General features: G+C 43.7%; 1 protein-coding gene across 3 annotated transcripts in view; it reads right to left on the bottom strand.

Moving 5' to 3' along the window:
- Positions 1-8832: 8832 nt before the first annotated feature.
- Positions 8833-15999, bottom strand: part of LOC148542339 (multidrug and toxin extrusion protein 1-like) — a 42581-nt gene continuing 35414 nt past the window's right edge. For 2 of the 3 annotated variants that reach the window (XM_088470329.1, XM_088470352.1), the window contains one exon: positions 8833-9397. In XM_088470329.1, coding sequence (XP_088326455.1) covers positions 9189-9397 — 209 coding nt within the window. In that variant the 3' untranslated portion in view covers positions 8833-9188. The remainder of the gene's footprint in view (positions 9398-15999) is intronic. The other variant, XR_015878246.1, reaches the window with a different exon arrangement.

Consider the following 15999-nt stretch of genomic DNA (forward strand, 5'->3'; position numbering starts at 1 on the left):
GCAGATACCCCGATTTCATGTCTTCAAATGTTGGGAGATATGCATTATGGTCACCGTTGTGCTTAATCTAGCTTTTTTCCATTATAATTTAATTTTTTTATCATCTCTCCCCCTTATATAATAAATGTTATTATCCCTCACTCCCTATCTATCTATCTTTTATCTATCAATCTATCTATCTCATATCTATCAATCTATCTATCTCATAATTTGTCTATCTATTTCATATCTATCTATCTATCTACCTCATATCTATTTCATATCTAGCTATCTACCTCATATATATCTCATATCTATCAATCTATCTCATATCTATCTAATAATTTGTCTATCTATCTCATATCTATCTACCTCATATCTATTTCATATCTAGCTATCTACCTCATATCTATCTCATATCTATCAATCTATCTCATATCTATCTAATAATTTGTCTATCTATCTCATATCTATCTATCTCATATCTATCTAATAATTTGTCTATCTATCTATCTCATATCTATCTATCTAGTCTATCAATGCCCAGCCCAAACCCCTGGACCTAGAAATATGAAAATCGGGGAGTATATTTCTTCCATGACGTAAGTACTCACTAAGAAGGGATTTTTTAAACTTCTGCTCCTAAGGGGGTGAAAATGGGTAAAATGTCTCCTTCCTTTGTGCAATTTCCTGACTGACTCATCAACGCCCAGACCAAACCCCTTTTCACACTCGTGTGATTTGTTTGTGGACCTGAGCTGCAGACTCTGGTAGACAAGGGTTCAAGAGTATGGACAGTGAAACTGGGAGGTCTGATATAATTCAGACTCAGGGAATGAACACTGACTGGATGGAGAAAGACCAGTATCTGGGAAGTTGGCTGAGACCCAAGTCAGAGGTGCGGAATCAGTGACCCCCCACAAGGGGACTGTGGGGGTCACTGATTGAAAAGTACACTGAGCTCTGATTGACTCTCTGGCTTAATAGCGTTTAGGCTTCTTTTTGTGGGGCTTAGCTGCGCCTGACTTGGAGATCGCAGTCCCTTGCTTGGGTTTCCCTATACTTGAGGAACACTCTGGATAGGGATGACTAAGTCAGAACTGGAATGGGACCGGATAGGATTCACCGGACTGGACCCGGACAGGATTCACAGGATGTTACCGGATAGGATTCACTGTCGTGGAACCGGACAGGATTCACCAGAATGGGACCAGACAGGATACACCGGAATGGGACAGGACAGGATTCACCAAATTGGGACAGGAAAGGATTTACCAGAATGGGATTGGATAGGATTACCGGAATATGACCGGAAAAGATACACAGGAATGGAACCGGATAGCAACTGTAGCCAGCGGTGCAGCGAGATGGGAATCTGCACTGAGTAACAGAGAATTCTGCAGGAGCACAAACTGTATCTCACAGCTAGGCTGAACACAACATTGCACTGGCCACTTGCTCAGTGCTGGAAACTTTCTTAAATAGCCATGGCTAGCCAGGGATTGTATAGTGGAGTCAGGTGACGGCAGATTGGGATTCCATTGGCTCTGAGTTAGTCACCTGATTGGAAACAACATGGCTGCACTCAGCAAGTGAAGCCGGGGGGAAAGAACCCACGTGGGACGCCGGGGAAACAATGACATGGCTGCCCGTGGAGTGAAGTAGGACACTGTCAGTGGGAGAGCGGTGAGCAGCGCTCTGACCTGCCGCCGAACTAGCTGCCAACCACCAGTGAGTCAGAACAATGGGAGCTGCTGTGGCTGCGGATGATGAATGGGGATGCCAAGATCCCCCGGCACGCCAGCACATCCTCCTAACAAGTGTCCCGAGCCAATTCGGACAGAAGAGCTATATGTGTTTCCACATACAGCTCTTCCCCGGCAAGTGACGGAACCCACAAGCTTTCCTGCACTTGTCTGGCCGCCAGCCAATCAGAGGCCACTACTAGAGTAAGTAGCCAAGCTGATTGACAGCCAGGCCACTCGCAGCCAATCAACAGCTAGGCTGCTGAATGGCCAGTCTGTTTTAATTAGCAGGGACTCTACTGGAAAAAGAGGACTGACCTGGGCCAAGAGATACAGTAGGTGAGTATCATTTTTCTTTAATGGATAATCAGGGATGCTACTGAAGAAGAGGACGGGACTCCGGGGACAAGTTGAGTATAATGTGTGTGTGTGTTTGCATGTAATTAACTTTTTTACAGTGGGGGTCCTGTCGCCGGCTGCCTGCTGGCACTTGTAGTTCTGTAATGCCGGCTGTGGCATTACACTCCGATCTGAGGGCCCGATTCAGACCCGTTCGCTAAGCTGCGTTTGCACAAAGCCGTCAGCTGCACAAGTATGCAAATCCCGCGTTCGCACGGCAAGACATTAGTACACCCACTATGTGTTGGCGTGCGATCGCAGTGTGTATTACGCGCCCAACAGCCAGTCTTAAGACGCCAATTTCCCTTCACAACACGTCATCTCCAGGAAGTGTATGCAACAATCGGTAACATCAAGAACCATCGGTGGAATATGCAGCGCTTGTGGTTGACCACAGCCATGTGACGTGTACTATGATGCTGCATCTTAATTATGCAAGCCGTAGAAACAGCGTTTTGACGCTCAGGCACGCCTGCGTTCGCACCACCACTCCCCCGTTTCCATCGACCTCCCCCTGTCACCGCCCACTAACGGCATATTCTGTCACTCAAACTAGCGGACTGTTTGTGTATTCTGTGCAATCGCTTCCCGATCACAATGACTGGTTCGCGTACGCGTACTGTGTCTTTTACACATGCGCAGATAGCGAAAATCGCCCAGCAGCGTCAGGGCCGGATTAACAATGGGCCGGGTGGAGCTGCAGCTCCAGGCCCCATATCAAAATAGGCCCACCGCAACTGCTGTGCTGCACTGGAGACAGGAAAAAAAATTCTCCTGTTATAGTTTGCAAGCAGCCGCCGGAGGCCTCACCCAGTCAAACCGCTAACCCTAACACCTCCCTCCACCACCGCGGCCGCCCGCCGGAGATTGAATGTACTGGGAATAACAAATTTGTTGATGGCGGCTCAGTAGAAGGCTGCGCAAGCCCTCCCTGTGCCGTACAGTTCCTCTCTCTACACCTCCCCTGCGCCATGATGTCATGCCGTGTGATACAAGCGCCGCCCCACCACCGTGCAGAATAGCTGCTGTTGTAGTGCCGCGGGCCGCGGCCAAGCTCAGCTCCGGGAAGTCGGCAGTCTGGTGATTGTTGTGACTGAGGCTGAGCTAACTAGCAGCCCTTCAGGCTGTTTATGATGATCGGGGACAGCATATTGGCTGCTGCTGCAGCTGATGGTCTTGAACTAGTTGTCCGTGTCCTGCAGTGCCCTGGAAAAAGGTATGCTCATTCTGCCACTAACTGACTGAAGATTTCACTGATTATAGTTTTTTATGTTTTTACTTGTTGTGGTAAATGTGTATAATATATATATATACACACACACACATATACACACACAGTATGTGTATTTATGTATTTAAATATATATGTACGATATATATGCTTGGCTCTGCCTTCTCTCTTACTGACCCCTCCTCCTTTCATCTGTGTTCCCCCCTCATCGCAGCACCATCCTGATCTCCCTACCCTTTGTCGTTGCGACTCTGGCTCCCCCTCCCCAACAGTTCTGTCCAGCCCCCAGCTCCCCCATTCTGGCTCCTACCCGACACCCCCTCCCCCGATCACAGCTCTGTGATGCCCTGGCTCCACCCACCTTCCTCCTGCTCCCATACTTGTGTGTGTATATACATTTATAGATATATATATATATATAGTAATATAGACAGACACATACACACACAGATACAAATGTACAATTTCCAGCACTTGAACTATATGCACGTAGCATACAAAAAACAGATATCTTTTGGCAGCACTCTGGAACTTAGAGTAAAAAGAGCGTTATGGGCAAAACAGGAGTCCCAGAGTGCCACAGAAAGATATTTGTGTGTATATGTATAAATCTAGCAAACTGCTATTCTTGAGTAATGCGCTAAATAAAGGGCTTTAAAATGTTGAAACATCTGAAAATGCTGTGCTGAGGCCATGACTCAGAGCCGGGCACTCTGAAAGAGCGTTCGCTCTGAATCTGGGCGTTTTTGTTTTTTGTTTTTTTTTGGAGGCCACTCGCATAGCTGTGGGTGACCACACACAGCTATTGCGAGCGGCCAGGATGATGGTCGCGATGGTCAAGACCTTCGCGACCATCTAGCTTGTGACGAGACCCTTGTGGTAGTCTCGTCGCCGCAAGCCCCAGAGAGCTTCCGGGTCTATTAGAGCCAGAAGCTCTCCCACTGATATCAATGGTGATGTCAGTAGGGCCACCCACAAACAGCAGGCGTTCGCTTGGGAACGCCTCAGTTTGTGAAGCCACCCCCTGGCCACGCCTACAAAACGGGGTGAGCTGTCGATCAACATCGACAGCCGCCCCTTTTGTAATGAGCCGCGGAGCGAGTGCTTTTTGCACTCGCTCTGGGGCTCGCGCAGTGCACACTGGGTCACCATCAACCCGCTTGCAAGCGGGTCTGAATCAGGCCCTGAGTCTCCATTTATGTTCCTGGAGTGCCGGCGTGCATTGTATTACTTATGAAGTTGCATCATTTGAAAGTCACCCAGTAAAGTTATTTCTGCCAGTTTCAGTGAGTGCCAACATGACTGATTTTATATTATAGTATATTAACCAATTCTGCCCTTAAAATATGTGAAAGTGCTGTTTTTACATGTTTAAGGGCAGAATTAAGTTTCCTTCTGATGTATCCTAGAGGAAAGCAGGAGATATTAGAGATATCTCCTGCTTTCTGTCCGTCGGTTCCCACAGCAGCTATTCACATAGTTTTTTATGAGAAGGGTATTTAAAAAATCCACAAAGTGAAGCTTTGCAGATATTGCTTGCTAGGGCTAATGCCATCTTCAGAAGGCGTCAGCCCATTACCTGCTGTGGGGCTATCCTGCTAAAAAGCGATTTGCAGCTTTTGCCACATTGTACAGCTGGAAAGTTGCAGTAGCCTCAGGACGGTCAGTAGATATAAGTAAAGTGATCACGGTCATTTTGCGTCAATATGGATTTTTAATTTTATGGGGCAGACTAGGATATTGACACCTTTTGGTCGGTATCCTAACTCTCCCCCTCTCCCTACCCCAGCCCTGACTCTTTCTCCCTGGTGCCTACACCTAGCCTCCCCCCCTTCCCGCATCTTAAATCTAACCCTCCACCCTTAATGCCTAACTCTAACCCTTCCCCTTACTGCCTAACCCCTAACTCTCCCCCTACTGCCTAACCCCTAACCCTCACTCTAACCCCGTTACTTACCTTCAGGATCCTGGCGGTCAGGAGGCCAGCGCTGGTATTCTGACAAGTGTCGGGATTCCGGCGTCGGCATTCTAAACAACGGAATTCCTGCAGTCTGTATTATGACTGCATCCCATTTTAATAAATATGCCCTTATAGCCATATAGAGAGTTTTCAAATTCATGACATCACTAAGTGACCCGTATGCTCTTTAGTAGAGGGGTTTCACATTTACGCCATTATTAAGTGCCATTTTTCTTTTTTGTCATATTACGGACATGTTAACAAGGAGTGTTTTACCTTTGTTCCTTTGTAGCCTCTCACACTACACTATCGATATAAGCGAAATTGGGAGGGTAAGTTAGGTTTCAGAAGGTAGGTGCTAGTCACACCGTACAGTACAGGCCACACCTCCATAATACTGGTCACACACCCCACATCACTAACAGCCCCTTCTTGCTAGGCACGCAATAGGCCCTTCATAAATTTCAGCTCCAGGCCCATGTGGACCTTAATCTGGCACTGAGCAGCGTGCGAACGCAGCCTAGCGAACGGGTCTGAATCGGGCCCTGAGCCCGGGGCTGGTTTTAAAAATAGGTGGAACCCCACGCCGTTTTTTTCTTCTAATTTTTTGACCCTTTATTTCCTTAATTAGAGGCAAAAACATACAGTACACGTGTCACACTTATCTGTGCATTATTATGTTAAACTCGTAGCTCAGGGGGTAGTCTACATAAGGCTTCTATTTTGGACAGAGTTTTCTTAAATTACACACGTGATTATGATCCCAATTCTTGGTAAATTCCAGTGTTGTACTCCTGTCTATGGAAAGTACCTGCAAGTTTGGCCAATGGTGAATTTATTTCTATTTATGTTTTCACCTGTGTTTTCCAGGGAGCTTCAAAGTTTCTCACCTGAATTTGACTTTAAATTTGTGCGTTGTAAAAATGGCCAAACACCTGTGATTGCACTCTCGACCAGACACGATTCTTAGTAAATGTACCTCTAGGAGTATATACATGCCATAAGGAGATGCTAAATGCCACAGTTACATTTTATGTTCGAGGGATACGACAGTGAGAAATACTGTATAATCTTTCGCTTACACTGGTGACACCTCATGGAGAGAGTGACAGACGTACAGCAGGAACACACCTTCAGAGCTAAAATACAGCAGGAACACACCTTCAGAGCTAATATACAGCAGGAACACACCTTCAGAACTAATATACAGCAGGAACACACCTTCAGAACTAATATACAGCAGGAACACACCTTCAGAGCTAATATACAGCAGGAACACACCTTCAGAGCTAAAATACAGCAGGAACACACCTTCAGAACTAATATACAGCAGGAACACACCTTCAGAGCTAAAATACAGCAGGAACACACCTTCAGAGCTAATATACAGCAGGAACACACCTTCAGAGCTAATATACAGCAGGAACACACATTCAGAGCTAATATACAGCAGGAGCACACCTTCAGAACTAATATACAGCAGGAGCACACCTTCAGAACTAATATACAGCAGGAGCACACCTTCAGAACTAATATACAGCAGGAACACACCTTCATAACTAATATACAGCAGGAGCACACCTTCAGAACTAATATACAGCAGGAGCACACCTTCAGAACTAATAGAACTGCTGTGATTCTCTGTACTGGAGAGTTATTGGTTTATTATTTAGCCCATATTTCAAGTGGAGGGACAGGTACTGGAGGTAGACATTGACAAGGTCACCAGTGATACTGGAATGTGAGGCCAACTTAATGGGGGAAATCCTCACTGTCGACCTCCTGATCACAAACCCAAATAGGTTAAACCTCTATCTAATTGCATATTTCATTTAATAGCTCAAAGCGCCGTATAACACTTCACATCAGTCACGGTCAGTGTCTGCGTAACCATTTCATCTGCTGCTACTTAGAAGTGTTCTACGCATTGAAGGGCGACTAGAGTGACAACCGTCCAATGACCCTGGCAAGTTATTAACCATCTACAGTACTAGGTTTATAATTAATTTTGCCAGTGAAAGACATGGATAGCACACGCACAATTTAGGTTCCGAATGCTCATTGTCCACATCCCAACCAGCATGTGCGCAGTCAGTGTTGCAGCACTATCCTGGTTACATTAGTTATCGTATATACTAAGTGAGTATAACCGGTACTTGTCTCCTCGGCCGGAATGAAAATGAGCACTCTAACTAGATCTAAGGGTTCAAGAGGATTGGTTCTTAATAACCCTAAGACCTATTATTTAAATGTCCACTTGGCATAATTGGTTTCATGGGTACAGAAGTGTCCTTAAACACTATTGCTGCAGTTGCACCAAAAAACCCCTATCGGCGCGCCAGGTCCCGTAAGTAGTAATGTTCTTCCAGACCAAAAAATACAGGTACATCCTCAGACCGGCAGCTACTGTACAGACATCATCTTGTAGTTTTCATATAATTAAAAGGTACAGATCATGTGACCTCATACATCTAGCCTCAATAAACACACCACACGGCGCGAGCTGCCTGGCGTAATTGACCTGCCAGGTACCAAGCGACTCTGCTTGCGCCAAGCGTCTTTTTGATCTGAACATGCGTCTTAGTTGCAATGCAGTGCGACTAAGACGGACGATACTGCACTGATTAATTTGATATGCGACACTTGTATATCTGTATGCAGGGTGGGTGGCACAGCACCCCCTGGCTTGCGTGCCCTTGTGCACTGCACATCATAATCTACCCTTTAGTGAAAATGAGGAATTGCCAAAGGAACATTCACCACATGGAGGGGATGGGGCTTTGCAGGTCGTGCGTCATTGTGCATCCTACCACGGTTCGCAAACATGAGCAAACATGAACTAGCTAAGAGAAAAAGTCAAAATTGATATGGTCTATACAGTAATCCTTCTCGTAGCAACTGTAACTAGACAGTCATCACCGCACTGGCCCTTAATGCAGTATTCACCAGTACTCTAGCTCAACACAGCAGTACAACTGCGACATCTGGCAAGTATGGATCACAGCCAAAGACGTAACCGAAACATATCTTCACTTAGCTGCCATTATTTTCATTAGCTTAGATACTAATTAACATGCTTAGCCGGAAATAGCCACTTATTTCGTTAAGCACTTATATTAGTGCTACACTTTTCTACTGAACTATACGCAGAAGGTGGCCTGACATTGGCCAGCTGGTTCAGTGCTTAATATGGCGATTACATTGGCGCATGGCATAAGGGCCTCCGGCTGGTTACCTCTGGACTGGTCAGTGGTGTCAGTAGGATACATTCTGTTTATCAGAGACCTTAAGAGGTCAATCTCACCCTAAGAATGAGGCTTATGTTACAGTAGCCTGTCTAAGAGGATATGTCCGCGAAACGCGTGGTGAGTTCACAAGATCTCGGTTAAGTCTATATTGTGGCGGAGAGCAGCCCTTATAAATTCTCAAAACACGATCACCCTCTCTCTTTACTGTAAGTGTAACGTTGTACAATATATTTGTTATTAACAAATCCACTAGAACTTTAGCGATTTCTATTTATTTTGGTTTTAGCGCTTTCCATTCAGTTCAGCAGTTCAGCTAAAGATCTATAATTGTTATTTATCATTCTCCTCCTCTTCCCATATAAATATTGGAGCTGGCTAGTGATTTATTTTCATTATAAATAAATAGATTAAATAAGCCGTAAAAAGATAATAGCGCGTACATTTCTGTTGGACGTCATCTGCGCTTGCTGCGTTAGTCTCGGGGCTGGTCCTGATTCCCACCAATCCGTGCCAATGTCATTACCAGATTGGTAAACAAGTTGGATCAACTTAAATTCTTCATCACGGACGCTGTCTCTCTCATTATACGTAATGTAAATATGATGTCATTGCCTCCTTTCTGGTGTTCAAACGTTGAGCCTTATTAATATCCCAACCATTAATATAGTAATAGCACCAATAAGGAGCAGAGATCGGTGCACGATCAGCTTCCTCTTGTATAAAAGTTTGTTCTGATGTGTGACCTCGCCCAGGTGGGCCTCATCCTCAGAAGGGTCTGGCCTTTGGCTGTTGCCTGGGGTCATGAGTATCACCCTAGTGGACTCTTCTGGGTCTCCTGTAAAAAAAAACAAAAACAGATTTGAGAGAACATCAGTATAACCATCCGTAGTATATATTACAGCGGTGGAGCAAATGTGGTGAAACTACTACGGAACATTTGGCAGACGATAAGGGTTTAGGGAAATTTTCCCCCTAATTCCGAGTCTTATGATTCGTAAGAACAGATTAAATTAGGAGCAAAGCAGTGATCCCCACGAGTAAGTTTGTGCATATGGTGCAATTTTGTTAGACCCCAAGATCACATTACGTATAAAAATCTGCAATATCGTGCCGTACCGCGAGTGATCTGATGTGTCATTGCTGTTGCTCCCACGCCATTGTATCAGCACTAAGGGGGAATCATCTGCAATCAAATAAACACCTAAAAGTGTTTTATATTTTCTTATATGCAGTGGAGGCAGCTCTTGTGTGGCCGAGGCAGGTAATGTGCCTGTGGATGCAGTCTATCAATTCACTAAGAACCAATAAAATCACTGCAAAGCAACCAATGAAATCACTAGGAAGCAGTGACATCACTGACTGCAACCAATCAATTCTCTATGGACCAGTGATATAAGAATGCAGTCTATCTAGTAACTAGGAACCAGTAACATCACTGAGAATGCAGCCTATCCATTCACTAGGAACCAGTGACATCACTGAGAATGCAGCCCTGTCCATTCAGTAGTGACCAGTGACATCATTGAGAATGCAGCCTATCCTTTCACTAGGAACCAATGACATCACTGAGAATGCAGCCTATGCAATCACTAGAAACCAGTGACATCACTGAGACTGCAACCAATCAATTCACTATGGACAGTGATATAATTAAGAATGCAGTCTCAATTCACTAGGAATCAGTAACATCACTGAGAATGCAGCCTATCCAGTCACTAGGAACCAGTGACATCACTGAGACTGCAACCAATCAATTCACTATGGACCAGTGATATAATTAAGAATGAAGTCTATCTAGTCACTAGGAACCAGTAACATCACTGAGAATACAGCCTATACATTCACTAGGAACCAATGACATCACTGAGATTGCAGCCTATCCATTCACTAATGACCAGTGACATCACTGAGAATGCAGCCTATCCAGTCACTAGGAACCAGTGACATCACCGAGAATGCAGCCTATCCAGTCACTAGTGACCAGTGACATCACTGAGAATGCAGCCTATCCAGTCACTAGGAGCCAGTGACATCACTGAGACTGCAACCAATCAATTCACTATGGACAGTAATATAATTAAGAATGCAGTCTCAATTCACTAGGAATCAGTGACATCACTGAGAATGCAGCCTATCCATTCACTAGAAACCAGTGACATCACTGAGACTTCAACCAATCAATTCACTATGGACCAGTGGTATAAGAATGAAGTCTATCCAGTCACTAGGAGCCAGTGACATCACTGAGAATGCAGCCTATCCATTCACTAGGAACCAGTGACATTACTGAGACTTCAACCAATCAATTCACTATGGACCAGTGGTATAAGAATGAAGTCTATCCAGTCACTAGGAACCAGTGACATCACTGAGAATGAAGCCTATCCAGTCACTAGGAAGCAGTGACGTCACTGAGATTGCAGTCTATCCAGTCACTAGGAACCAGTGACATCACTGAGAATGCAGCCTATCCATTCACTAGGAACCAGTGACATCACTGAGAATGCAGCCTATCCATTCACTAGGAACCAGTGACATCACTGAGACTTCAACCAATCAATTCACTATGGACCAGTGGTATAAGAATTAAGTCTATCCAGTCACTAGGAACCAGTGACATCACTGAGAATGCAGCCTATCCATTCACTAGGAACCAGTGACATCACTGAGAATGCAGCCTATCCAGTCACTAGGAACCAGTGACATCACTGAGAATGCAGCCTACCTGGTTTTGCCTGTAAATGACTGCCACTTTAAAACTACAGACAGATTCCTGAAATGTCGCCAGAGCCTGCTCCTCACAGGCTATTACATAAGCCCCATAGGGGGTGATGCAGAGCTGTATGCGGAGCATTTTGTATGTCAATGTGCGATTTTAACTGACTTCTGGGATTAAAGGAGACGTGCAGCCGCTCTGAATGTTAGAGGGCACATGTCAGGCTGCCCGCCACTGCCGTGTAAGGTCAGAGTAAGGGGGAATTCGGCAGTAAGGGCCAGTGCAGGGCCGGCTGCATAGTGACAATTACCACAAGAAACATAACTGCATAGACATAATCCATTTTATCCTCGTCTTATTCGTAGCTATTTCTTGCTTACAAACCACGGTGGACGCACAGGCCTGCAGAGCCCCATCCCCATCATTTGGTAAATATTGACCACAAAAACAAATAATTGACTTGATAAAGGAGGCTCACTACTGACATCTACATATATCTATCTACCTACCAGTAAAGGGACCCAGTGTATGCCAGGTCACCAAGGTTTGCCCCCTGCCGTCTCCAGTCCAGCCCTCGCCCTGCTCCCTTGCTGCTCCGCCCCCTCTGTCCATTCCATCCCGCCCCCCTGGAGCTGTTGGAGGGGCAGCGTGTACCCGGCGCATAGGCAAACGCAGGGGGGGGGTTCCGTCTGCCTGGAAACCCCCCTCCCCAGCCCACACCATGACCACAATAGAAATAGTAATATAATAGAATGTTACTAGTGCTGTATGTTCTTCTCAGTATCACAAATGAAATAATTAGCACCACCTGTGGATCTTTTAACATGTATCAGCCAGTAATAAATAACCTGTGCACCAACTAGAAGATCTGGAAAACATGCTCTGTTAGAGATGCACTGCTATAGAGCCCAATATGTACATATACAGCATGTCCAGGGCAGTCCTAGGTTCTTCTGCTGCTCCTCCAGGCTCCCGGACTTGCTCCCATGCCCTGGAATGGTGCCTACATCTAAACTAAATACGTTCAGCTCAGGCAGGATGGTCCTACTGCCGCATCTAATGGCTAATTACTGTGATCACTGATCCTGTATATGCTGGAATTATGACACACAATACACTATGTATGACACATATAATGGGTTACTGTGATCACTGGTCCTGTATATGCTGGAATTATGACACACAATACACTATGTATGACACATATAATGGGTTACTGTGATCGCTGGTCCTGTATATGCTGGAATTATGACACACAATACACTATGTATGACATATATAATGGGTTACTGTGATCGCTGGTCCTGTATATGCTGGAATTATGACACACAATACACTATGTATGACGCATATAATGGGTTACTGTGATCTCTGGTCCTGTATATGCTGGAATTATGACACACAATACACTATGTATGACACATATAATGGGTTACTGTGATCTCTGGTCCTGTATATGCTGGAATTATGACACACAATACACTATGTATGACACATATAATGGGTTACTGTGATCACTGGTCCTGTATATGCTGGAATTATGACACACAATACACTATGTATGACATATATAATGGGATACTGTGATCGCTGGTCCTGTATATGCTGGAATTATGACACACAATACACTATGTATGACACATATAATGGGTTACTGTGATCTCTGGTCCTGTATATGCTGGAATTATGACACACAATACACTATGTATGACACATATAATGGGTTACTGTGATCGCTGGTCCTGTATATGCTGGGATTATGACACACAATACACTATGTATGACACATATAATGGGTTACTGTGATCGCTGGTCCTGTATATGCTGGAATTATGACACACAATACACTATGTATGACACATATAATGGGTTACTGTGATCGCTGGTCCTGTATATGCTGGAATTATGACACACAATACACTATGTATGACACATATAATGGGTTACTGTGATCACTGGTCCTGTATATGCTGGAATTATGACACACAATACACTATGTATGACACATATAATGGGATACTGTGATCGCTGGTCCTGTATATGCTGGAATTATGACACACAATACACTATGTATGACACATATAATGGGTTACTGTGATCTCTGGTCCTGTATATGCTGGAATTATGACACACAATACACTATGTATGACACATATAATGGGTTACTGTGATCGCTGGTCCTGTATATGCTGGGATTATGACACACAATACACTATGTATGACACATATAATGGGTTACTGTGATCGCTGGTCCTGTATATGCTGGAATTATGACACACAATACACTATGTATGACACATATAATGGGTTACTGTGATCGCTGGTCCTGTATATGCTGGAATTATGACACACAATACACTATGTATGACACATATAATGGGTTACTGTGATCACTGGTCCTGTATATGCTGGAATTATGACACACAATACACTATGTATGACACATATAATGGGTTACTGTGATCTCTGGTCCTGTATATGCTGGAATTATGACACACAATACACTATGTATGACACATATAATGGGTTACTGTGATCTCTGGTCCTGTATATGCTGGAATTATGACACACAATACACTATGTATGACACATATAATGGGTTACTGTGATCACTGGTCCTGTATATGCTGGAATTATGACACACAATACACTATGTATGACACATATAATGGGTTACTGTGATCACTGGTCCTGTATATGCTGGAATTATGACACACAATACACTATGTATGACATATATAATGGGTTACTGTGATCGCTGGTCCTGTATATGCTGGAATTATGACACACAATACACTATGTATGACACATATAATGGGTTACTGTGATCGCTGGTCCTGTATATGCTGGGATTATGACACACAATACACTATGTATGACACATATAATGGGTTACTGTGATCGCTGGTCCTGTATATGCTGGAATTATGACACACAATACACTATGTATGACACATATAATGGGTTACTGTGATCACTGGTCCTGTATATGCTGGAATTATGACACACAATACACTATGTATGACATATATAATGGGATACTGTGATCGCTGGTCCTGTATATGCTGGAATTATGACACACAATACACTATGTATGACACATATAATGGGTTACTGTGATCTCTGGTCCTGTATATGCTGGAATTATGACACACAATACACTATGTATGACACATATAATGGGTTACTGTGATCGCTGGTCCTGTATATGCTGGGATTATGACACACAATACACTATGTATGACACATATAATGGGTTACTGTGATCGCTGGTCCTGTATATGCTGGAATTATGACACACAATACACTATGTATGACACATATAATGGGTTACTGTGATCGCTGGTCCTGTATATGCTGGAATTATGACACACAATACACTATGTATGACACATATAATGGGTTACTGTGATCACTGGTCCTGTATATGCTGGAATTATGACACACAATACACTATGTATGACATATATAATGGGATACTGTGATCGCTGGTCCTGTATATGCTGGAATTATGACACACAATACACTATGTATGACACATATAATGGGTTACTGTGATCTCTGGTCCTGTATATGCTGGAATTATGACACACAATACACTATGTATGACACATATAATGGGTTACTGTGATCGCTGGTCCTGTATATGCTGGGATTATGACACACAATACACTATGTATGACACATATAATGGGTTACTGTGATCGCTGGTCCTGTATATGCTGGAATTATGACACACAATACACTATGTATGACACATATAATGGGTTACTGTGATCGCTGGTCCTGTATATGCTGGAATTATGACACACAATACACTATGTATGACACATATAATGGGTTACTGTGATCACTGGTCCTGTATATGCTGGAATTATGACACACAATACACTATGTATGACACATATAATGGGATACTGTGATCGCTGGTCCTGTATATGCTGGAATTATGACACACAATACACTATGTATGACACATATAATGGGTTACTGTGATCTCTGGTCCTGTATATGCTGGAATTATGACACACAATACACTATGTATGACACATATAATGGGTTACTGTGATCGCTGGTCCTGTATATGCTGGGATTATGACACACAATACACTATGTATGACACATATAATGGGTTACTGTGATCGCTGGTCCTGTATATGCTGGAATTATGACACACAATACACTATGTATGACACATATAATGGGTTACTGTGATCGCTGGTCCTGTATATGCTGGAATTATGACACACAATACACTATGTATGACACATATAATGGGTTACTGTGATCACTGGTCCTGTATATGCTGGAATTATGACACACAATACACTATGTATGACACATATAATGGGTTACTGTGATCTCTGGTCCTGTATATGCTGGAATTATGACACACAATACACTATGTATGACACATATAATGGGTTACTGTGATCTCTGGTCCTGTATATGCTGGAATTATGACACACAATACACTATGTATGACACATATAATGGGTTACTGTGATCACTGGTCCTGTATATGCTGGAATTATGACACACAATACACTATGTATGACACATATAATGGGTTACTGTGATCACTGGTCCTGTATATGCTGGAATTATGACACACAATACACTATGTATGACACATATAATGGGTTACTGTGATCGCTGGTCCTGTATATGCTGGAATTATGACACACAATACACTATGTATGACACATATAATGGGTTAC

The sequence above is a fragment of the Taudactylus pleione genome, unplaced genomic scaffold (genome assembly GCF_031769625.1).
Source record: "Taudactylus pleione unplaced genomic scaffold, aTauple2 ptg000013l, whole genome shotgun sequence".
Lineage (NCBI taxonomy): Eukaryota > Metazoa > Chordata > Amphibia > Anura > Myobatrachidae > Taudactylus > Taudactylus pleione.